The sequence below is a fragment of the Meriones unguiculatus genome, chromosome 10 (assembly GCF_030254825.1).
Source record: "Meriones unguiculatus strain TT.TT164.6M chromosome 10, Bangor_MerUng_6.1, whole genome shotgun sequence".
Taxonomy (NCBI): domain Eukaryota; kingdom Metazoa; phylum Chordata; class Mammalia; order Rodentia; family Muridae; genus Meriones; species Meriones unguiculatus.
In genome coordinates, this window is record NC_083358.1 from 9905676 (window position 1) to 9931150 (window position 25475).

The following is a 25475-nucleotide window of genomic DNA, read 5'->3' on the forward strand; positions in this document are numbered from 1 at the left end:
TAGGGAGATCTTTGAGGTGCAGTGGCAGCAACCACCCAGCCATCTTCAAACCAGATGAATGGCTTTCTGAGGTTATCAATTAGGAAGAAGAAGAAAGAGAGTTGGATCTCATTTAACCAAGCTCTGCTTACCTAGTCATCAATAGAAAACTCAAGAACTCTCCTGGCCTAAGTGAGAAAGACACTGAAAGTGAGAAAGTCTGAAAGTGGCCAGGAGGCCTGCTATTTTCCAGTGACTTTCCATGGCCTGGGTGTTACCTGTGACACTCCATAATAACAAGCCAATAATGCTTTTCCCAAGCACCGGCGTCTGCAGAGAAATGAAGCACTGACCCCACAGCCTGGTGTCTTCTCCGTGGAACCAAAGATCTCCTTTGAAAACACTGGTGACTTGAGCGTGTCTCCAGTGTACCTAGTGATCATGACAGGCTGAGGAGGGTAGCTAAAATAGGTCAACCCAGAAAGTTGCTGCTTACAAACCAAACAGTGAAACTTGTGGCCTTCAAGAAGACAACAGGCCTCAATACTATTGAGGCCTTCTGTGCCTCCCAGGACTGAGCCGGCCAAGCACCACCCCAGGCCAGTAGCAGCCAGGCCAGTGGTGAATATTGATAGCCTATCTCAAATCCCCAAACCAAGTCTATCATTATTGGAATATTACTTAACCTTATTTCTCTGGAAGATAGAATGCTGCTAGTTAAGCTCAGTAACCTCCCTGGCACTCTCTGTGCTGCCCTTTTCTAGTGCATTGTCCTCCCTGAATCTTGTTCTTCTAGCAGAGTTAAGAAAATGTACAGTGAACACTTTTTCCTGAAGCTAGCCAAAAAAGAATTTAATGATGAGACATATACCATCAATATACTCTCCCAATTAAAGTTCAACACTGCAGAGTCAGTAGACCTGGACTCAAATCTTGGTTCTGCCAGCTGTACACTGTATAAGAAAGGGTCCCTGGGGTTCAGTTTTCTTAACTGCAAAATGCCTATCCCAGCCTCCTGGAGTCTGAGTGATGATGAAGATGCTAAACCTTTGAATGCCCATAAGCTACCTGTTCCTCTGCTGTACACTGAAGCCAGGTATAATCACGGCTTGAACTCAGAGGCTGGACTCACATATTGCATGTGAACAAAAAGCTGGGTACTGAACACATACATGGAACTCAATAAATGCTGATTATAGCAAATAAATGCTGATTTGGTATATCAGCAATTACTGGCTACCATGTATGTGCTCGTTAGGATACTTCCAAATTAATAATTGTTATAATACCAAGGAGAGTGCTGGTTTTAGTCTGACCATCACAGAAAACTAAACTTCTATCCTTGAGGGAACAGCTCAAGTTGACAATGTCTCTCCCTGAAGCCCTCACAGCTCCAAGCCAATTCTCTAATAGCTGCAGCTTTCTAATGAGTGCCTCTTTCCCTATTTCCTAAACTATGATGCACATATAACCATCTATAAGATAAGACTAGGTACCACGGAAAAGCTCACAAAATACCTCTCAAAGTCTTCTGTCTTTTCTACTCTTTTTCCTAACTTTACAACTTTGGTTGCTCATGAACTTGTTCCTCTGGGTAGGCCTCCAGTTTGAACTCCTCTTGTGCAGGCCCTACCTTATTTAGAAGGCACCTCTGCCACTCAGTGCACTAGGCACTGTTGCATCCTGTAAATCAGCTCTAAGTAGGTTATCTTCTCTAGTGGCCCAGAGAAGAGGCATCCTTGTCAGGGTAAAGAGGAGGAAAAAAACAAGAGGTTACTTTCTGGAGTCAATATTGGAAAGACAGAAGGACTTCAAAGCTGAGAGAGGTGGCAAGTTGAACCTCTTTATCCCAACAACAGAACATCATGGGGGCCGGATAATCTTGTGCCAAAATAGCCCTGGCAGGGGTTGTATTAAAAAAGGCCAAGTGGTTGGGTTAATTAGACTTTTAGGATTCCTCATGTTGAGCCTGTGGTGCTCAGGCCTCTCTAAGCATCAATTATAAGAGCATAAAACCTTGTGGAATGGAGAAGGGGCATCAAGTTCATGGCATTCACTAGGATTTGATGGGTCCTCACCCACTCCCTCTGAACCTCCCAAGTTCTTACTGCCTGCTTCCAGCTGCTCTCCGATGCTTGGTAAACACCTTACAACTCCGCATTAATGAACAATATCTATTTATTAATGCTTTCCTCAAAAGAGAAAAGGGAAAAGTGCAACCTGGCATGTCTCATTATTGCGAACTTCAGAAGGCTAGTTCCCAAGAATCAAAGCTACCGTACTCACCACCAAATTGACTTATCTCCCCACAAGAATGGTACTTCCTGTGTCAGCTATTCTAGACGGGGGCTCCAGATGGGCTTTCTCTGGATGCACTAGGTGACCAAGCTTCAGTTTTTTGATCCATAGCTTGGGGTTGATTCCGAGGAAACGCATAGAGTGTAAATGAGTAAGTGGCTAGGACAGTGGTTCTCAACACGTGGGTCATGACCCCTTCAGGGAGTGTTCACAGGGGACACATATCAGATAGCCTGCATAACACCTATTTACATTATGATTCATAACAGTAGCAAAATTACAGTTATGAAGTAGCACCGGAAATAATTTTATGGTTGGGAGTGACCACAACATGAGGAACTGTGTTAAAGGGTCGCAGCATGAGGAAGGTTGGGAGCCACTGTGATAGGAGCTCTGCTCAGCTTCCACTGGGAGGGTACCAGGCACTGGCTAAGCTTGTTCACAGGCTTCATCCTCCAGGAGGTAGGAGTTAAACTGCCCTCATACGTTACAGATACAAAGACGAGAGCAGAGAGTTCTGGAAGTCTCTGAAGAACAAGGGGCAATGGAGCTGAGTCCAATCCTGGTCCTGTTGGCTCCACTCTGACCTGAAATTGTTTTATTTTCCTTTTTCTGATTCTTCCTGCCCTCCACTCCTCTCCACACAACTCTTCCTTTCTACCACTGCCTCTGTTCGCTAGCCACTCACTTGGTACTAATTCTTGCATGCCCTGGACTAGCCAATCACTGCATGGATTCCCCTCAAAATGCCCTGGCTTTCCTGCACTGTGTCTCGTATGCTCAGTCCCGTCATTTGACTGGAATGGATTTCTCAAAGAGGACCAGTGGACGCTCTTCCTGCCAACCCTGGGTTTTCTCTCTTTACTTCCTTCTTACTTTCTTCCTATTCCTTCTTCACTACCTAAGAGCTTCTCCATGCCTGGCAGTCCTCCTTTTCCATTTGCACTTTGTAACAATCTGGATTGTTTCTTACCTATGAAGTTAGCTGAACCAACTTTCCACCATCCATCCCCCCATTTACCTATTCATTTATCTATTACATACATATATACATACATATACCTTTCCCTCTATTCATCTGTAACATATACTATCCATCTTTCCATCCATCCATCCATCCATCCATCCATCCATCCATCCATCCATCCATCCAACCATCCACCTACCCCAGCTGCCATCCACTCATTCATCCAATCAACCACTTAGCCATACATCCATCTCTTTATCCAACCATTAACCCACCCAGCCATCCAGCCATCTAAGTCAGTCATCTGCAACCCAAAAGAAACATGATTTAAAGATATACCTGCTATATATTTATTCCAAGGATAATCTTCATCCAGTTGGCCGACCTTCAGACACTGGGCTTGTTTCTTTCTTTCTTTCCTCCCCTTCTCATTAACCACCGAGCCTCTAAAGTCAAACTTGACCTTTATTAGCTTGCAAGTTACAAGCTTGCCTTGATTCTTTCCTGATACAACACATCTCCCATCCTGCCTCCAGATTCATTTTTTGGAAGGATCTTTTCTATTATATTCTTCTCTTTCCCCAAACCACCACAGGGTCAGGATTTATAAAAACACAGTTTTAAAGATGGTTGAGAGATCTTTTTCTTCATCCACTCTTTCATTTTCTTATATTTTCACTATAAATACAATACAAACACATCAGTGGAGACTTGTAAACTAATGGGAAGAAGAAGATCACTCAGAATCTCATTACAGGAGCAGCAAATCTGCAGATGGGAGATTGATATATTTCCTCTCATGCCCCATCCCCTTCCCGTCTGATGAGTTTTGGTTAAGAGGATCCAGCAGTATATACCATCTGTGACTGGTGTTCTTTTCTCACTAATATGGTATTTCTCTTATTATCATCTTCATAGCCATCTTCTTTAATGGCTGTGTAATATTCCATTGAGCTGCTTAACCAATTTCCACTTGCTAGAAGTTTAGCCTATTTATAAGACATTTAGAGCACTAGGCACAAGACAACCACTCAGTAAAGGTTGGCTATTACTACTATTTCCAATTTGAGCTATCACGTGTAATATATAAAAATATTTTTTTTACACAGCTTCTTCCATACTTATCTGTTTCTTTAATACTTAAATAAAGTTTACTGGCCCAGAGGGCATTGCTGGTTTCCTGCCGTTTGATTCTGATTCCAGAAGACACAGCTAAATCCCTCCCACATGCACGCACATTTCCTCTGGCCTTTTCACAGATGGCTTGTTCAACTACCAACTGAAGGAATCTCCACATCTGTTGTGAGACTTTTCCATGAACAACTGTCTATTTATCCATGATACGGTACTGATGACAGACCAAAGAAATTCTTCCACTCACCTCTTTCACTTGGGGAATTTATGATTTTACTGGGGTTACTTATAAAAACATGAGCGAGTGTGGGTGATTCAAAGGCAGCTGCATCACTGACAAGCCTATCCCAGAATGGGTGGTGACTTAAGAAAGCTGCACCCCTGAAGCTCCCTGCTTACCTGGAAGGCTTTGCTAGAAGGCCCCCCTCCAAAGTGACTGTGACTTTGGACAGGGCCTTTGTGGGTCTTGTAAATTCCTTAGGTTCATGGGCCTTGCAAGTGTCCCAGGTTAGAGGAAATAGCTAACAGTATCCTCGCTTGGTGCTTTCTCTGAGCCTAGTGGCCGTCTCCAACAGCTCATGAATCGATGGCATTGGGGGCAGCCTTCAAACAGTGTCCATTCAGATCTGAGCCATGAGGGCGACAGCCCACGTGTCCTTAGGGTGAGATGATTGGTGAGAATGTTCCACCCCAGCTCCCAGAGGTCCCCAGGAGAATTAAGCCCCAGGCACTGCAGGAGTGGCTGGCTGAGTAACAGAACCCTGGGGATGGCCTGTCCCTCTGTTCTTCTTTCCTAATTCCTCCCTTCCGCTTGGTGCCTTACCACGTGGCTCCACTGCACTCAAATCCTCCTCTCACAACTTTCTTTTGGGAAAAGTCAAATTATAATTGATGTCATACAAATTGCTAAACCATCCTGTTTGTCCCACACTAGAAACAACTGACTTCCATTTTTTGCAGTCCTATTGTTTATCAGACCAGTAGACAGTATACAGTAGAATAGCCCTAACACTGATACCAGGTGGCTGTCATTGTCCTCATTTCATAGGCTTTCTAACAGAGGTGCAGACCGTTTGAGCTCACCTGGTCATCCAGGTCCACAGTGGCAGAGTTGAGGTTTAAACTATAATTCTACCTTCTCCCCAAGAACCATATTTTTTTTCAAGAAGGGTCTCACTGTGTAGCCCTGGCTGTCCTGGAACTCTCTCTATAGACCAGGAGCCTCAAACACACAGAGATCAGCCTGCCCCTGCCTCCCAAGCCCTGGGATTAAAGGTGTATGCCACCACTGCCAGCTGGGTCCTGAACTCTTAATTGCCCTGGTGTCCTGCCAGGCACTTCCTGCAGCAACCAGAAGGTCTTATGGCTAAAATAACAGCACTGCTATTAATAGCTATCCCCTCATTGTACCGATCCAATTTCACCACCCTGCATTTGCATTGACAGGCTCTCAGAGCTGTCTACTTTGCCTCTTGAACATGCTTTGAGTATTTCTACATTTAATCTGGACTCAAGTTTCTCTCAAGCTCACAACTCCATCCCTTCCCCTTCTGGCTAGGCTCTATTTCTACCACTGTGGACCTGATCCCTTAGTGTTTTCCCCTCTTTCTAACTATACCTGTAACTGACACATGGAATTCCTCTCTGCAGCCTCTAGACAGACTAGTTAAAAGAAACGCCTCACCATGCCAAATGGAAGCACTCAGAATGGTTCAGGTATCATCTGAGACAGGTAAGACATACCATCTCTCCAAGCTCTTATCTGACCTCCTGTAACTTCCTCCTTCTGTTTCTAATGCTGAGACCTCAGCTGCCTTCCATGTCTTTATTAACATGTGTTTGAAAGTGTCAGGAAGATGATGCCAAGCTTGCAAATAAGACCTATTGAACATGGCTGGCACACAAAGGCTCTACAGAGGTCTCAGTTCTGAGTTCTTCTCTCCTTTGCTATGATAGCAGAATACTGAAGACAGCACCATAGTGCACACTAACCATTTTCAACCCAACTCTGCAACCTTATCCTACCATTCCTCTGTCTACGTATTCATCATCAACCACCCATCCTCTCAAAATACTCACTGGAGTCATCACAGTATCTTGCAATTTTCCTAGCAGACAGATGAGGCAGAGAACACCCTTGTCCTTTGAAAACTTAAATACAAATGGTAGTTTGCTGCCAGGTGTCTTTCCACAGACCAGACTTTGGAGGCTGGCTTCTAGTGATAACAGGGTGAGGAAGAATAAAAGGTCCCTCTTTTGGCTGGAAAGGCAGGAAGCTGTGCTTTGGGGCCGGTGCACCTTGACCTCAGGCTGACTTGTGATTTGAGTTGCAATGAGCCATCCATTGAATGGACGTGGGCTCTGTTCTTGATTATGTACAGTGCTGAACAGTATCTCTGCTTCTGCTTGCTACCTGCCAGCACCCTACTCCTCCATCGTGGACACCTCCAGACATGACTGCAAAGTGCCTGGCAGGAGCCATTGCCCCTGGTGACCTCACCTTACATGCAAGCAGTCATGATAGATGTCAAGAGCATCTTCAGGCATTGGCAATGACACCAGAAGGATTCTTCTGGATGGGCTCACAAAACTCAAAGACATTTTAAAAGCTTCTTCCAGTTTTCAAACTATCACAGACACAGAGTTCTGCATCTGCTCCCAATGGCTCAATTCAGACTGGAAACTGTTTCTGAGGTTCTCAGGTGGTTCTGAACTGAGAACAGATCTCTGGAGGCCCATATCTAAGATGCCGGCAGCTTATTTGCCGCTGTGTGTGCTATGACTGACCCTCCTGAGGTCAGTCAAGGGCTTTGGGAAGAGGGTGCAGCCCTTTGGGAGCCCCTCTGTAAAAGCTTAAATGCACACTTAAGTCTCAGAAATGTCCATTTGTTGAAGTATTGGCTTCCACCTGGCTTACTTCTCTGGCCATCTCCAGAGTTTCCCAGACTGGCAGGCTATGGATCCATGTTTTCTATAACACTTTTTAACCCTCCTGTGGATCCAGTGTTCTTTAAAGCACATTACAGGGTGGTACAACAACAACAAAAGCGATCAATGGGAACAGACTCAAACCTTCACATGGCTTTACTTATTCTCAGGAATGTTTAAGAACTAGAGGAAGGGAGAGTTGGAGGGATGGCTTAGTGATTAAGATGCCTGCCTGCCTTTCCAGAGGACATGAGATTGGGTCTCACAGGGCAGAGTTTGTTACCCACAGGGCAGGTAACAGCCATCTGTAACTCCAGATCTGATGCCCTCTTCTGGCCTCCATTGTCACCAGGTGTGCACGTACAGACATACATGCAAAACACCTGTATACATAAAATAATTTTTTTTTAATTTTTAAAAGAAGTAGGGGAAGAGGTGGAGAGGTGGCTTGGTGAGTAACACACACACAAACACACACACACACACACACACACACACACACACACAAACTAGGCAAAGCTGACAGACTTCTGTCATTTAACACTGGAAGACTAGATTCCTAAGCCCACCCCCCTTCACACACACACCCGCCAGAGCTCTGAAATTTTATGTCTCCTGCTCCTTGAAGCTGTGGACCCAGGAAGGCATCGGTTGCCCCCAAATCTTTCCTTTTCAAAGCCATAAACAGAAACACTGACCTGAGCCTGGCCAGACCAGCCCTTGGCTTCCCTTCCTCCCTTTCTGGTTGCACCACGCATGACTAATGACAGTCATTTTGCAGTTAAATGAAAAAGAAAATGCAAAGAGCTAACTCATCTGTGACGGCCTGGGGCCCACAGGTCCCTGAAGGGTTAGAAGGTGATGTCCTTAAGTAGGAAAGGGATCAGTGCTGGGTGTCAGCACAAGTCCCCCAGGAGGCCTGACATCTTAGATTCTATTCCCATCACTCCCCCTGCCCCTGTTGGAATTGTTGACTGAAATAGCCAAGGTTGAACCTTAGTGTTTGGGCTCAGGAATGAGTCAGGAGCCCAATAAGGGAATAGAGCTTGGGGGGATAGCTTTAGGGATCTAATGTAACGGTTTTTAGCAAGGAGGAGCAGGGTAAAGGGCAAAACTTGTCAGTCCATGTTTTCCATGTTTGGGCCTGCTAGAGCCCGTCCCCATGCCCCACACTTTCTGAGCTGCCTGGGCTTGCTGTGCTGAGTTCTCGACCGCCAAAAGACCAGGAACAGACTCTGCTGTAAATACATGAGTGTTTTTTTTTTGTTTTGTTTTGTTTTGTTTTTTTAATTGTATATGCATTCAAACAGGGGACACAAACTCCCTGTGGAAACAAGAGAGGAATGTGCCCCAAGGTCTAGGGGAACAAAGTTTTATAGGACAAAAAACCAAGCAGGGACTTACATGCTTTGGTGTTACATGATTGGGTAAAAGAAATTGACTTTTTAAATGATTGGTCCATTTTAGGCGCCAAGACTACAAACAGCTCTGGCCTGGTCATATGGGCTGGTTTCCTAGCAACTGTATAACTAGTGGGCGGGGAAAGATTGTATTAAAGTAGTTTCTTTTTCCAGGTGGCTGGGGCTTAAAAATTTTTGGTCTCTCAGGCTAAGGAACTTCCTTCTCCTCCAAGTTTCCTGCCAGCCCCTTACAACAGAGAGCCTGGGCTGGGCTAACAACCCAGGAGATGAGGAGGATCCTTAGTGCACTTTACAAGTCAGCAAAAGAGAAGTGAAGAGCCCTGGCTTTGTTCCTAATGGGCTCTGGTTACCTGCCGCTTTGGACCACACAAGTGACTTTAATTGGATGAATCCGTCCTAAGAAAAATCCATGTTGCTAGCAAGAGTGAGATGTAAGTCCAAATTACCTAGTTCTTCATCTTGGTACTGCCATCTGGCCAGCACCAAGTTTCTCAAACCCTTCTCTCTCCAAAGTGAAAGGGGGATAGGGAGTGTGGAGGTTAATTTCCAAGGTCAACTGGATTTAGAGTCACTATGGAAACACACTGCTGGATATTCAGGGATGGTGTTTCCACCTCTTTCTGCTCCCTGACTGTGGATACCATGAAAGCAGCTGCCTTACGTGCCTGCCACCATAACACCTCTCTATCACAGACTGTGCTCGAGGATTGAGTCAAAAATAATGCCTTCCTCCCTCAAGTGGCCTCTTGTCAGGCATTTGGTGATAGCAATGAGGAAGAATAACTAATATAGTCATTGTCTGCAGTAGCTAAGTTCATGAAAGTCAAATGCAATTCACACAGTGAGGGCCTTTAGGTCCTTGTAAGCAACAAGCACCAGAACCCAGACCCAGAGTTGTTTGGTTTTCTGTCTAATCACACTTTATTGAGGCACAATTAATATCACATGATTTGCACCTTGTCACAATATAGATTGCTGTGGGTTTAGATAATATGTTCATAGCAATGGTGGGTGTGACTCATCACTACTATGCCATTTCAAAACATTCCTAGCATCCCAAAGAAACCCCATATCCATTCACAAATCCCTCCCTGTGGCCCTTCCCAAGCCCCAAGCAAGCACTAATCTGTTTTCTGTTTTTGTGGGTTTGCCTGCCCAAAACAGTTCTTCCACTGCATAGACTCATACAACATGGGCCTTTTGTGTTTGAAACTGAGTTTGAATCTCCACCCCAAAGCTGTGTGACCTTTATCAGGCCTCCAGGATCTTCCCCATACAGGCAATGGAATCAGAGTGGATTCTTTACCCCAAGGAATAGGTAAGCTGACCACACAGTCAAAGCTCTGGGGAGGGGATCACTCACAGTCAATACCACACAGACTGCCACCATTTCACCATTTCTGCTACTGTTTTTTTTTTCCTGACTTTTCAGCTCTCCTGCCCTGAAACATTTGACCGGGATAAGATACAAAAACGAGGTGGCACACAAAAGAGAAAATACCTCATGCCCTTCCTGCTGGAGAGGAATGTATGATTAGGAGCCCAGCCTAAATGAGTGCAAGGAGTCTCACCATACATACATTTAACCATCACAAATCCAGTTCTTTCACCAGGAAAAAAAAAAAAAAGAAGAAACAGAAGGGAAAAAGAACAATGTAACTACTGCAATTAAGTGTTGTAAAATTATATCTTGCCTGTATTCTTTGTTATGCACTGTACATGAGTGCATGCATTATACATTTTTCCATATTGATTACAGCACAGGCTTGCATACACAAAACCACACATACTGCACTTTAATGGGCAACTTCAAAGATTTCAAGGTTAATGACAACTCTGTGTTTGCTTTAAACCCTGACTTTCTAACCCAACCTCTGAGTAAAATTCAACTCCATTGTATGTCAACAATACAAATGTAGAATTATTCCAGATGAACTGAATTGGCAACAGCACAGTGGAACCTCTCTAGATAAATCCAGCTGTCTAACACACAGTCCGGAGCAGGGTCTGAGGCTGTAACTGATTCTAATTGTTCAATACCCATCCACCAAGCACCATTTCTGTTCTCCACAAACTCACAGCATCACTAGAAAGCAAACAACATAATTACAGGAATCAGGGTGTGGTAGAACTAGGTTAAGGAAACATGGGAATATAGTAATCTGTTACCCCAAATCCATCAGACAGGAGAGACAAGCTGTAGCCCTTCCCCTGTCTGCCAATCCCTTGCCTCCTTTGCATTTCATGACACTCATTGTCACTTGATGGACATCATATGTTCCTCTGTTCAGTTATATCACTGTGAGTGTTCACTGAGGGGCATCTGGTCTACCTTCCTCACTTCTACACTCCCAGTGCCTTGAAAAGTGTTGCACACTTAGCAGAAGCTTGCCAGTAGTGACTTATTGAGTGAGTGGGTGAGAGCCATTTCTTTCAGATGCCTTCTGTTTCTCCCATCCACTGTTTTCCAGACATCCACAGTCCACTCCTATCACCTCAGTGTGCTTAATCATTAATTATCTCAACTTAGTGGGGATCTGTTCTATATCAAAGACAAGGGAATAACCCAGGTATTTGCAGGGTGTGGCTATCCAGAATATTTAGAGATATATGCTCACTCCAAATCAGAAAGCTCAAGAGAATGCCCATCTTCTAAGGAGGTAGTTCAGTTGATATAGCTCAACATGAGGGCCAGAATTTGGATCTCCAGAAACCAAATAAAAACCAATCATGTATAGTGGCCTCTTGTAATCCCTGTACTCAGGAGGCAGAGATAGTATCCGCAGGGCAAGCTTGTAATCTAGTTGAGCCAGAATTGGTGAACTCTGGCTTCAGGTAGGGACCCTGCCTCAGTAAGTACAGTGGAGAGTGAGCAAAGAAGACACCAGTGTCAGCTTCAGGTATCTACATGCACACACACGTACATACAAATGTACCTACACACATCTCTCCCCACTCACACATAAACATGCATACATACAACAACAAAATAATACAAAAGTAAAAATTTGAAAATAATGTCTGTTACCACAGTCTTTTCACCAATCATTGGCTCTATTGGAAAGGGTCCTGACAATGGCGAATGGGATACCATATACTCATGCCAGGGTACAGGCTAACAGTCTGCACACCAGAATGTTTCTCCATTCCTCTGCTCAGCAACCTCCCCAACCATGAATGCTCTACCATACCAGCCAAGGCTCAACAGAGAAATACAGAGCAGTGAAGAGCAGCAGGGACACGAGGGGCACCAGGGAGAGAACACCAGCAGAAGGTGAGCACAGCAGATATCTGCTTAGCTGCTGTCTTGCAGGCAGCTGATTTAGACATTTTACATAGTTTTCCTATGAGAGGCCCCAGCGACCATGAGCCCATTTCCTACAAGAGTATCAGATCAGTGGCACCGTCATCATTGGCTTAGTGGCATTGCTTCTACCATGTCTCTCTGTCTCCACTCATTTGCGTCTGAGCCCTTGGGTCACCTTCCAGATTAGTCCTTTGCACATAAGCTTGTATCAGCATTGCTGTTTGGAAGAACTCAAACCAAGCTGCACACTAACATCAATGTATGTTTAAATAGCAAGAAAGCTTTAAGGGTCATGTAGCCCAATAACCAACAAGAGCTAAATTCAAACCTATCTTAAAGCTGCTCTGAGAACTTGTCACAGGCTTCACAGGGCAGAGCAACAGAGGCCTGCATGCAGGAGAAGCCGAGGGGACGGGACTGGGATCCTGTTTCCTCGCCAGTGCTCATGATCTTAATCACCTGTATCTTCACAACCCATCAGGCCTCTCTGCCCCTCCAGAGCTGTGTGTGTGTGTGTGTGTGTGTGTGTGTGTGTGTGTGTGTGTGCAGGTGAACATTTAAGTGCCTGTTTGTGTAGGTTCATATATATATATATATCCAGAGGACAACCTCAGCTGCCTTTCCTCGGGTACCATCCACCCAGGAATTCTTCAAGGTTCTGATTTTGTATTGAGACAGAGTCTCCTTAGGCAGTGCTGGCTGGCCTGACCCTCACTGTGTAGGCCAGACTGGCCTTGGACTCACAGAGAGCTTCCTCCCTATGCCTCCTGAGTGCTAGGACTACAGACATGTGGCACCGTGCCAGGGTTGACTACGATGGTTGCTTGTTTGTTTCCGAGACTGGCTCTCTCACACCACCACACCCATCTTTCCTTTTGTCTGTTTGATCCTCACGAAAAATTGGCCCATTGTAAAGATGAGACCACCAAGGCTCCTTTGCTGAAGGTTACACCGTAAATGAGATGAAGGCTTGAAATAGCTTCCAAGTTCATGGTGTGTGGGAGTCAGTTAATAATAACTTTCAAGATACCCATTGGGAATGTTTTAGGGAACTTACAGGTTGGTGGGTGGGAACCACCCACAGTGGGAGTATTTACATTACAGAAACGATAAGGAAGTGCAAACCTCATGGTTTACTTTTTAAGAAAGAAAAAAAGAAAGAAAGAAAGAAAGAAAGAAAGAAAGAAAGAAAGAAAGAGCCAGTTAAGCATTTAGCAGAGCCCATTGCCTGGCACCCAGGTGGATATTCTTAGCCTGTGCTCAGAGCATGGAAGTCAATGACAACATGCAGTCCTCTGGAAGAAAGGCTTGTTAGCATTCAACAAATGACTCTGAAAGTGGGAGATCATTATTTGCTCCATGTTAGAAATATTTCTAGTGCTGCTGATTGAATGTTCACAAAACCATTAAACAGCTTGGCAAGGCTCCTCTCAAATATCCGTTGCGTGAAATGTTCCAGAGATTGGTGAGTTAGTTGCACAGGTTTCACCAGGGTCACTCTAATCAAGGACATACCCAGGTCCCTTTGGTGTCTATCCCCAATGTAAGTATATATGGGGTTTGGGAACACCCATATAATGGGGTCCGGATGCCCCTCTGTGTCCTGCACAGTCTGGCTGGCACTCTCTCCCCATACACACATAGACACACAGATGATCAGGTAATGTCAAGAACCTGTGGTCCTCTTTGAGTGACAAGTTCCCATTAGAAAAGTCAGAACTGAAGCAGGGTCCCTTACCTTAAGCCCTTGTCTGACATCTCGAAGCCAGCCAGCCACCCCTGTACCCTGCTGGTTCCTCCCCATAAGTGCCCTAATCTGCTTATCTCATGTGCCCTGTGACCTCTCCTCTAGATGCTGCTTCTGAAGGAGCTCACACATTTGGTATCTTTTCCCAGCCATAGTCCACTCCAGACATTGGCTGCCCTGAAGCTGGGTGACCATGAAAGTAAAAATATGTCACTCTACACCCTCCCCTTGTCACCTACATGGCTACCCATCAAGTGGAAACAAACACTAAAACTCTTGAAGTGAACAATGTGGCTTGCTACTTCTTGGCCACATCCCTTCCCACTGTCCAAGCTGGGCTTTCCCTTTCCGCACAGAGGCTTCACCCTGTCTCTGCCTTCCCCCTAGAATGCCTCTCCTATGCCTGCCCTCACCTGGGCCTACTTCCTCCTGAAGCTTTGAGCTCCAGCATGAGGCTCTCAGGGAAGCCTCCCAGACCCTTTATGGGGGTCTGAAGCCTTTCTTATTTCCATTCTCCATCTGTTCATCCGTTGTGTTTGCTGAGTGCCTACTCTGTGCCAGGCACTTCTGTGCACCACAGAGGTACAGACGTGGAGGCATCAGATGACAGCGATATGTGCCATCATGGGATGGATATTTCAGTAGACAAGAACGATGGAAACTGGACAAGCACAGTATGTGTAGTGGCGTGACCTCATGCAGCTGTGTTGTCTTCCTTCACAGTGGTTGTCTCGCTTTTATTCAGTAATTGATATTGGTTCCCCCTGCCAAGCAGAGCCCCCCCCCAAGAGAATGGAAACTGAGTCTGCCATATTAACAGCAGGACCCGAAAAATGCCACTGTTATATTGAACACAGTGGGCCTCCGCAGAAATCCTAAATATTTGTGAGCATTCTATTCCAAAGTGAATTTTTCCTAATGCCAACTTGCTCCAGTTCAGGGCCTGAACGTGAAAATCCCTGATTGGTTGAAACCCTCACCACACCACTTTGAAACATCTCTATGTACTCACTTTGTCTGTAATTTTGACTTAAACCAAGGGCCAGCTGACTCTTTCTGTAAAGAGACAGATGGCGTTGGGGGCCAGGCAATCTTAACTCTGTTGTTAAAGCAGTCATAACAATTCTATAAACGAATAGGTGTGGCTTCTGTCCAAAAGAACTATTTATAAAAACAGGCTTCAGGCAGGAATCAGCCCACAGGCTATGACTTGTCACCTCTGAGTCAGATGTCCCCAGATGCCCAGAGCTCATGGCAGTTGAGGGTGAGCCTGCCCAGCCCATCACAGCCAGGAGTTCTACAAAAATTCTAAAGCACACGTTTCAGGAGTGCACAGCTACCGTCTCTGCCCTGTATCACACAGCACCAATGGTTCTCTGACACCTGCAAGGAAAGCAGAAGCAGCCGGGGAGACTAGAAGGCAGGGATGAAGGCTGCCACATTCCTTTGCAGGCCTCCAGGATCTGCAGGAGGCTGAGCTCACTTCCCACCCTCCCTGGGTATCAAGACTTCTACCCTGCACCCAGTCCAGCTTGTATTTATCTGGGAGACACAGGGTCCTTGTGTCTCTGCAGCAGATTGGTGATGCCGGGCAGTGTCTTTCAAATTAGATGTGACAAGACAAAACATGCCTATTGCTAATGTTAATTTTCAAGAACTTGACTCTGGCTGACAGTGAAAGAAAATCACTTTGCTTCTGGAATGTGTAGTTATATTTGCCCTCGTTTGGGGGATTTCTAACTATGGCAGACAGGAGTCCTCAGAAGCCTTCCCGCTACAGTGGGATAGGCACGCAGGTTACTGCAGTGTTTATGGAGCCAAAGAACATCAGCTATAGCACTGACAATGTGCAGGGCCACGATGGGTATCTGCTGGTCAGGACAAGGTCCAGAACATCCCAGCAGCTTCGGGGCAGCACAACCAGTACAGAGGTTTGAGTGAGAAATAGCCTCCTTTGGTTCAGGTGTTCCAGCACTTGGTTCCCAGTGGGTGGTGCTGTCTGGGAAGCTGGTGCAGCCTTGCTGAAGGAAGTGCGTGCGTCACTGGGGACGGGGCTTTGAGTCCATAGCTTTGCCACACTTCCAGAGAGTCTAAACATTCTGTGCTTTGTGTTTTCGGTTGAGAATGGAATTTCTCAGATTCCTGCTCCTGCTCCTGTCCCCTGGACGCTGATACATGGTGATGGTGAGGGTGTAACACATCAGAGTTCACATATCATATCTCTGATACAGTGACTCAGCTCTGCTTGTCCTCATAACTCTACTGTGACTGGAGCGATGGTCTGGGTGGTGTTAGTCCCCAACAGCACTAATAATAGTGTTCTGAGGGAGGAGGAGGGGTTGCTTTGGTTCCAGAACACACATCTGTGTATTTCATCAAAGGGATCCAAAAGTCGCCTGCTCCCCGCTTTCACCGGCATCATTACTAAGTGAACTGTGTATCATTACTATGTGAACGTGTGGTGGGTGCTTGCCTCTGTTGTGTGCACACACTAGGCCAGAAGCTAGAGGAAAACATAGGGTGTCCAGTTCTATCACCCTCGGTCTTAGTCCCTTGAAAACAGGCTTTCTCACTGAATCCAGAGCTAGGCTGGTGGCTGCCGAGCTCTGGTGATCCTCCTGCCTCCACCAGACAGATTGGTTGGGGGGATATGAACTCAAGTCCTGATGCTTGTATCACAAGCACTCTTACTCGCAGGGCCTGCCCTGTACAACTTCCTTTTAAAGTAGCGTTTCCCTAAGAAGTTACCCACGTTGATTTGATTGAGCCTCAGTTTACGACAGTGGAATCAAATCATTCAGCTTTAGGGTCAAGTAGGTAGAATTCCTGCAGTGGGTGAAGAGCTTCCGGAAGGGGTTGGGGAAGATTATGGCCAAATGCAAAACAGGTTCTGCCAGCACCACATGGAAAGAGAGCTTAAATAGCTAGGGCCAGTGAGTTTTCAAGAAATGCAGGAAACCTGGATTGTCTTTCAAGTGTATGAATGTGAATTTTAAAAGAATTGGGCACCAGTCACCACCCCCCCCCCCCCAGAGGTTCAAGCCGATCAGCAGCTTCCAGTCTGTAATAACGACCCAGAAGCCAGAGTAGAAGATTTGAGACAAATCCCATCAAGCAGGGAGATGACTTGAGGGTCAGTCTGCTGATAACCCAATTTACCTCCCCCACTGGGCCCTGGCGAGGTGGGAAGAAGTCTGATCATTTCTCATCATTAGTCTTCACCCTAGAAGAGAAGAATGACTCTTATCCTTAATCCTAGGATAGAGCCACCATCCCACATCTGTGGTGGCAGAGGAGACAGGCCACGGGGAATCATGTTGGCAGCATCCTTCAAGAGGCCAGATTCTCCGAGACAGCCGGACACCTTGCTGACAGCTAAATGGAAGGCGGTCCCAGGCCTCTGGCTACTTGATTTGATTCAACTGGATGGATCATTGTGATTGGATGATAGGCAAATGTTTCCTTCTCCTCTTCAAGAGGTGCTAGACCACAAGCTGTGATTGCAGGATTTACTCTTCTGGCAGGTGTGTCTAGGGGAGAAATTGTCCTTCTTCCCAGGCAGAATGGGTCCTGCCTGTGCTGCCTAAAGAATAAAGCTGGGTCCAACCAAAGTCAAAATGCCAGGAAATGTCCAAACTTCCTCATAGGCCATGCTGCATTGTCTGCAAAGTCCTTTGAAAACTGTCCCTGCACTCACCCTCCAGGGGACACAGGGTGGAAGAATAAAGATAGAACAGAGGCCACACGGCAATACGGAGAAAGAAAGAAAGCAAGGATGAAAAGACAATGGGAAATGATCGAACCCCCACCCAGGACAGTGCATAGCAGAAAATCTGGAATAAAAAGAGTTTCCTTCTGATGGACCTGCTTAGTTTCACTGGAATTCTCCAGAATAAGAACTGCAGGCCGGCATTTCTGTAAGGCTGTGAAGGGGGCCCCCTTCTGGAGAAAGTTCTCATCAGGTACCAAACAAGATCAAAACACACAAAGATGAGCATGTGTGCACACACACAACCACAGACCGATTTTAGGCTGTTAAGATAATGTGCCTGTCATCCAGGTGGGAATTGAAAGTATAGCTATGTCTTTTTTTTTTTTTTTCTGCCTTCCACAAAAACAGAAGTTATCTGGGCTCCTTGGGTAGCTGTGCTTTTAGACAGAAAGGAAAGATGAGATTTTTCAATACTGGAGCTCTCCCTTCACAAGAGTTAACTTCAGACTTCAGAGTTAACTTTGGTTGTCACAGCAAAGTCCTAGGTCCTGAAGCTAATGTCATGGTGGGCATGTTTTTTTTTTTTTTTTTTCCTTTGGTATGGGTGATTTTGCTCTAACAGGCAGAGGATACTTCTAGAATGAAGTAGAAATTTAGTATGGCTCAAAATAGGAAAATGGAAGAAGGGAGGAAGTAGAAGGGGGAAGATGTGCTAAGAGGACCTTTGAAGCTTCCAGTAACATGGTGGAATCACACGAATCCAGGTCACATACTCATCCTGGCAGGGCATTAAAACTATTTTGGGATTTGCTAAAAATAGTTATAATAATGTTTAGACATGTGAACTTAACCACTTTAAATCCATGTTTCCCCTGGACCTTCTGAAATTGTTCAGGCTCCCAGAAGTAGAAGCTACAGGCCGGGGGAGCCCTCTCAGACTCCAGAAAGGACCTGCCCTCATCGGAAAGGCTTTGCACATGAACTAGGCCCTTAAAATAGAACAGGCAGAGCAGTGGCCACATGAGAAGATGAGGACATTCAAAGTCCTGAAAGGCGAGATTCTCACTGTCAGGGAGAACTTTCCACTTTAATCCAACAGCACAGAGTTCCATGGAATACTTCTGGGAAGTCGGCAGGGACAGCTCTGCAGACCTGAGCCACTCCCTAGAAGTTAATTCTTGGGGGATTGCTCATGCATTGTGAGAGACTGGGCTGGGTCAAGTGCTGCCTCCTGGGAGTGGGCAATCCTATCCACAGTGGAATTTCTAACTCACACTTCTCTTCATTTGCCCCACATTCGTGACCGTAGCCAAATCCCAGCTGCTACTTCCGGGACAGGTTTTTCCAGAACACCCAGGGGGTGAAAAGAGGTTTCCCAGTCATTATTGTAGAAGACCCCTATGTCACACCCAACCCAGCCAAATATGGAAGGTAGCGAGTTTGCTGATGAGCAGCCAGAGGCTGATAGCTTCCAAGCTGGGCCCAGCGCCTGCTGTATGTATGATTTCGTGGAAAAACACACACAGGCTCGCCCTAGCTCTGCAGGGCAGTGACTAATTTGCTTTATCACATTGTTTTTCTCTTTCTTCTGCTTTCTTTCTGCCTCAGGAAAGTTTGGGCTAGGCTTGTTGACTCCAGAGCTCTGAGACCACTGGCCCCCATGTACACACCCACTTTTCGGGATGGCCCAAAGAACCCCCTGCACTTAGACCCCTTGCTGATGAACCCAACTGCAGCTTGCTGGGGTAGGATGATTTCCCCTCCAGGTGCCTCTGCTAGGAGGACATTGCTTACTATCCTAATGCAGATGAGAGCTCTGATTATGCAAGACAATCAAAGAGAGAAATAAGCCCCTCAGGGCTGGCCACTTATTTCCAGTTCAGAAGCAACTGAGTATGCTTTCAAAGCCACCTGTGCCAGCCTGCCCTGCAGGAAGAGATACACCAGTTGCTTTGCAGAGGCGCCCTGTGGGAAGCTCCTAGCCCCACAGGCTCTCTGGAGCTCCCCCACAGCCTGCTTTCCTCACAGAAAAGCATCCGTTTGGATGAGCCCTGGAATCGAATATGTACTAAGACAGGAGGACTACAAAAGTCCTGGGCAAGGCAACACTCCATGCCCCAGATGCCAACGGCTCCCAGGGAGGCAGGCCTTGTGACATGCATTGCCTCGGGCTGCCTGTTGCATGCCGCGCTGTCCACCGAGGGCTGATGGTAATGGATGTTCCACTGTGGCAAACCTGGGAGCTCTAACAGGGGGAACTTGCCCACGGTGGTGCTGCTAGCAGCAGAGGGCAGAAAGGATCTTCATGTATCTAGCCAGGTATGCTTTGCCCCACCTTGCTAATTGAGAGACACAAAACCTTAGGGATAGGGAGAGCCCTGGAAACACGGAAGGCTGGTCCAAAAGCAGCCAGAGGATCCATAGCAGGCCCCTTCAGAATCAACCAGAAACCCCCTGGTAGGAAAGCAGCAACAACTGTGTGTGCCTCAGGACTGTGTGTCCACTGAAGATGTCAGAAGTCTAGAAGAGCATGCCCAGAAAAGCATCTTACTTACTCGGGGTCCTGGCAGGGTCTCTCTCTGTCTCTCTGTCTCTCTGTCTCTCTCTCTCTCTCACACACACACACACACACGCACACCCATGAATCAGTTCTCTGGTCATTGCATTTCTGGGGTGCTGGCCCCTCTCCAGCAACCATGTCCCCTTAGAAGGCTACCTACGGAACCCTGACTTTCTCTTTCCCGCTTCCTGCTCAACCGTGTGCCTCTTCCTCTGGCACCCAAGAATCCTGACCAGAAACTCAACACCCGTGCCTCAGGCATTCCCTTCCTCCTCCACTTCTCTTTGCATGGCCTTACACTTCTGCCGACGACACCCACTTGTAGGCTGCCAGCTCTGGGTCCCAGGGGCTGCCTAAAAGGACAAGGAAGGACTGAGCCAGTGTGCTCTCGGGAGCTTCAGTCCCCAGAGGCGTGCTGGGTGTGCCCCCTTAGCCTCCAGTGCCTCTGGCCTGTCCCCAAAGCATTGCTTTCCTACACCCAAACTTCCAGAGATCTCCAGCTTCAGCCTAGCTGAGGAGGGGCCCCAGCACGCCTCTCCTGCTCTGGCAGCCCTACCCCGGCACCGCGGCGATCTGGAGGGTTACCCCGCAGGCAGCTGCAGCCTCCTAAGGAGGCTTGAACTTTTCCTTGCTCTCAGCGCCACCCGCCCGGGAAAGACAAGAGAGGCAGCAGCCTGGGCTCCGGTAGGAGCTCCAGCTGTCTGGACAATGGGGACCCAAGAGGCTGGGGGTACTGGGCCTGCACTCTGGAGAGGGGACCGCGCTCAGGCCCTTTCGAACCCGGGGCTGGAGAGCCGGAGGACCCCAATGCGGGAGCGGCGGCGGGCGCCCGTGCTTTGAACGACAGCAGCAGCCGGGCTGCGGAGATCCGCTGGCGGGAGATGCCTTTGCAGCTCGCCAGCCGGGCTGGGCGAAGCGAGGACAAGAGCCCCGGAAAGTCAGTGATGCCAGCTCCGGCCTCTCCCAGCCCGGCAGCCCGGCAGATCGCGATCCCGAACAGAATGGCTCTTCCCTCCCGGTAAGGCGCTGGGCTACGGGGCAAGAACAACCCCTAGGAATCGCCTTGAAAGGAGTGTGTATCCGATACAGGAACCTCTGGAGGAGGCGAGCCAAAGTTACCCCACTTGATGTCAGGCAGGATGTCGCCCCTGCTTGCAAAACGGCTCTGTCCTCCCGGAATGAACACACACACACACACACACACACACACACACACACCGAGACTAGCCGGCATGGGGAGCCAGGCCCCTCTGATCGGAGCTGGCGGTGACCTCGCATCTGAGCGAGCCGGGTCTGTCTGTACGGCCGCCGCACCGGGAGCCCCTCGACCCTCCGATCGCTCCTGGCCATCGCTGGCGAGCAGGGCGATCTGAATGCAGAAAGCTGGTGCGGAGCGCGCTGACTGCGGCTCGCCTTCCCTACCTGGGACAGCAGAACGCACAGGGCGAGCGGAGTTCTCGGTTGCATCTTGCTGGACTAGAAGAAGCGCCTGGCGGCGTTTGCATTCACACACGCGGCTGCACTGAGCATATTTTCCGTGGGAGCCAGCCTTTGAGGAGAGGCTCTGCCTCGCCAGCCAGCCAACTTCCCAAATAGATCAGCGGCAGCATCGCGAAAGCATTGGGTAGCGGCTGATGACCAGGACCAATGGCTTTACAAGACGGATTCCTTCATAACGCTCCCTCGTTTTGCATGGCAGATAGGGGCGAGCACCTCGCGGGGAGAGAGCCCCCTCCTAGCAAGGAGGCGGCACGCTGGCTTTTTTTTTTTTTTTTTTTTTTTTCCTGACTCCAGGGGCCCAGCCTCACAAATCAGGCAATGCCAGCCTATTCCACTTTCCCTGAAAACTGGAATTGTACCCGGGACCGACAGCCACTTCTAACACAGTGCAAAAAGATCCTCTTTATTAAAATGTTAATAAGAGCCACTTTATTCCCAATAAATCACAGAAAATGACGCCAGCGTCCCCAACAATCTATGCCCTCAAAGACTCGCTGGTAGATTTCTTTGGCTTTGTCCCCCTTCACCCCTTTTCTTTTCCTCCCCCAAAGTGGCTCAGCCATGGTAGTGTTTGGTGTTTTTCTGCCATCACACAAATCACAGAGAGGACAGATCAATTCTAGCTCGCAGGAAAAATCCATCAAGGAGCAATAGATTTTATTAACTGCTCAGGTGAGAGTGTGACTGGCCGGCACTCCACAGCATGAACCCAGCACCAAAGCCGGGACCATGACTTGAGCAAATTCTGTTTTTCCCATGTGGATATGACCTTTCAGAGCCTCTGAGATATTCCCAAGGGCTCGGAATAGTGCCAGCCACGGCTCGAGGAATTGTACAATTGGGGAGCCTTGGAGATCAGAATAACAGGGATGTGTAAGGCATTTCTTCCCTTACAGAGATCCAAGGCTAAGACTTTTTTCACGAAGCCTTCTTCCTAAGAGGACTTAAGGACTTAGGGTGTTTCGCAGAAAATGGCATTTATCCAACTGAGATAGAAAACTTGGGCCACAGGAAAAGTTTAGAAAACAGAAACATTAACTGATTTGCTGCAATTTGGGTATGAGCTTCCTAGTGGCCAAAGCAATAAGAAAAACAAGTGACATAATTTTTTGTTATAGAAATGTGTGTAAGTTACATTCAATACTGGTATAAACATATCATACGGCATCTGTTATAGCAGGACAATGAGCAATGAACCATGTTCACATCCAGTGGATTTGGAAAGTATTTCAACATCTGGCACAGGGCCTGAAATATGGAGACAGTGATTGGTATATATCAAAGAACAGGTCGCCGAGTCAATCAAGAACTAGCCACAGGTGAGAAGAAGGCCCGAGTCTGAGGCTGAGCTAGCCTGCTGGCACCCCAGCTCTTTACTCAGCATGCTCTGCCTGTCAGTTTGTTGTCTGGTTAAAACTCCTAAACTCCGGAGGTCACACTGAGGATTAAGTGACAGAATGAGAGCTTTGCACAGGCAAACTGATGTACTGTCTAAAATTCCTCCCTTGTCTGCCCCTTGGTCATAAATAAGGTCATTGCATGCAGTCCCAGGGTCACTGATGACAATGCTTTGATGTCTAGGGTTTGGTTGTGTTAGCCAGTTGCACACCCTACAGACAGCAATGCCACCCAAAGAGCCCACAAAAGATGCTGAAGAAACTGCTGCTTCATTTGTTCGCATCTTATTGCCCAAATAGTGCCACCTGCCCTGAACGTTTAACAAATACGGCCTTTAGTAGATGATATGACATAAGAGAACAGTGTGAGAGTCATGTGCATGGAAATCCATACCCACATTGCTGCTCAGAGATAAGGAACAAGCATGGAGTCTAAAAAGATCCAAATAAAGATATCTGACATGTCTTTATTAGTCACTATTCCAGGAAAGCAGCCATCTGGTCAACCAAAGGCCAGCTGCCCTGAGACCAGAGATTAGTAAACATAGACAGGGAGACTGAAAAGGGGGACAGTTCAGCTCAGAGGATGGAAAATCAAGGTGATGGTACACTGGTCAGCTAGGAAGGTCTTCCCCTATCTCCATAGCAATAGTTCTGTCCAGCAAGGCCTTTCTATGAGTATGAGGGCACTAAGCTCCACTCATTGGTTATTTGGTATGCTGCCTCTGTACTGGGTCAGCTCTCCCTAGTCCATCATCCTTAGTGCCCCTCACCAAATACATCTAGTCTTCTGCCTTCTCAGTAAGTGTCAGGGCTAGACTTGTTTCCAACTGGGGTGAGGCATGTGAGCAGATCTAGCCGAGGAGCTGTGATTGAGAGTGACATGTGTCACTTCAAGGTTGGGGTGCCTCATGGCCACTGTCAGACAGGTTGGTTGGTTTCCCTGGCAATAGGGATCAGGGACACTTGTGTAAAGTGCTTTTACCAGGGAGTATTCTCAGGGAAACACCTTCAGGAAGAGAGCAATAGACTCAGATGTGAAGAAGGTGCAGTCACAATAGAGGGCCTGTCTATCCCAGAGCCCTCAGCTTAGTGCGGCCCTTCAGAGTCAATCCTGGTGGTGTTAGAGGAGTTATGGGGTTTTTTTCCAAGTAGTTAGATGTTTCCCCAACTCATGAGTGAGATGATTTGGCTTGGCCAAGGTCAGTTCTCTAGCCTGACCTCAAATCCATCACACACATACAGAGCTGGAGTGATGAGTTTGGGCATGGATGGCTCTGTAAGTATGTTTCCTTACAGGCAGATGTAGCTTGTGGACTGAAATCTTGACCATCTCACACCAGCATCCCTGGGCTGCCGTCTGGGAGGTTCTACTCTCCAGCAGAAAAGCTCCAGACAACTTCTGACTCTAAGGATCCATGCTCTTTACTCTTTCCTTGCCTCAGTCTCTATAAACTCACCTACCAAGGCTGGGAAGAGTTGTTCTCTCAAGCCTTGAGGTGCTCCTAATAACATGTGGGGATGCTGGCTGTCTACGCTTAAAATGGTAGGAAGAGCCTTATCAGCAGGACAAGAGCTGGATTGGTACCTGAAGGCTCCACTGACATTGAACTAGTAACTCTGACACTCTAAGCCTCAGTTTCCAGTCAATAAAATGGGACTCCTAACATGGCCACACTCCAACGATGGCTACAATGTCCAAATATTATTTGTCCCCTCTCCCCCTCACTCCCCTCTACACTCAGAGAATGAGATTTGGCCATACAGCATGGGATGGAAATTTTATCAAACAAGACATGAAATAAATCATTTCCTTCTGATGATAAAAGGCTTCTGAAGAGGAAATCTATTTTTTGTTTGTGCGGTTCAGCTTGTTTTCCTTTTGGGCCCCTAATGGGGGGCTTTTGACTGATGGATTGATCAATGGTGGCCAATTATGCTGGTTAAGCTCTCTCTCTACCTGTCCCCATTCTGCTTCCTCTACACTAGCCTTAAACAAGTCCAGCCACTGTCACAGATATGAAAACGTCTTTAGACTCATTGGAGACTCACAGCCTTTGCATTTCAACTTGGCCAGGGATGTTCATTCCAACAGCCAGCACCTGCCTCCTGTGGGTGTCAGGGGTTGGGACTTTGTCCTCTGCTTGGGGTGACATGGCTGAATATGTTCCAAAGTGGGTAGAGATGGCCAGGGATATGCATATGCTTGTGTGTATGTGCACAGGCACATGGGATGTTTGTATATGTGTGTGTGTGTGTGTGTGTGTGTGTGTGTGTGTGTGTGCCTGCTCCTATGGACAGATAGCAATAGGTGTATAGTATAGCAAAGAAACATTTTTCAAATTTTGCATTTGCTGTCGTATGTAATGGAACAATAGCAAAACAAATAGGCACCCCAATGAAGAGAAACAGTTCTCAGAGTGCCTACGGGCCTTGGACATACTGGGGCATTATGGAAGGAAGTCCATGCCATACACTAGTCAATAAGTCTTAATGTTAATCATGCTGCCGTCCTAAAATGGCAC

At 47.1% G+C, this 25475-nt stretch overlaps 1 protein-coding gene across 1 annotated transcript in view; it reads right to left on the reverse strand.

Moving 5' to 3' along the window:
• Cdh13 (cadherin 13) overlaps nucleotides 1-21761 on the reverse strand; it is a 969722-nt gene extending 947961 nt beyond the window's left edge. The window contains exon 1 of the mRNA XM_060391900.1: nucleotides 21476-21761. Coding sequence (XP_060247883.1) covers nucleotides 21476-21520 — 45 coding nt within the window. The 5' untranslated portion in view covers nucleotides 21521-21761. The remainder of the gene's footprint in view (nucleotides 1-21475) is intronic.
• Between the last annotated feature and the right edge of the window lie 3714 nt (nucleotides 21762-25475).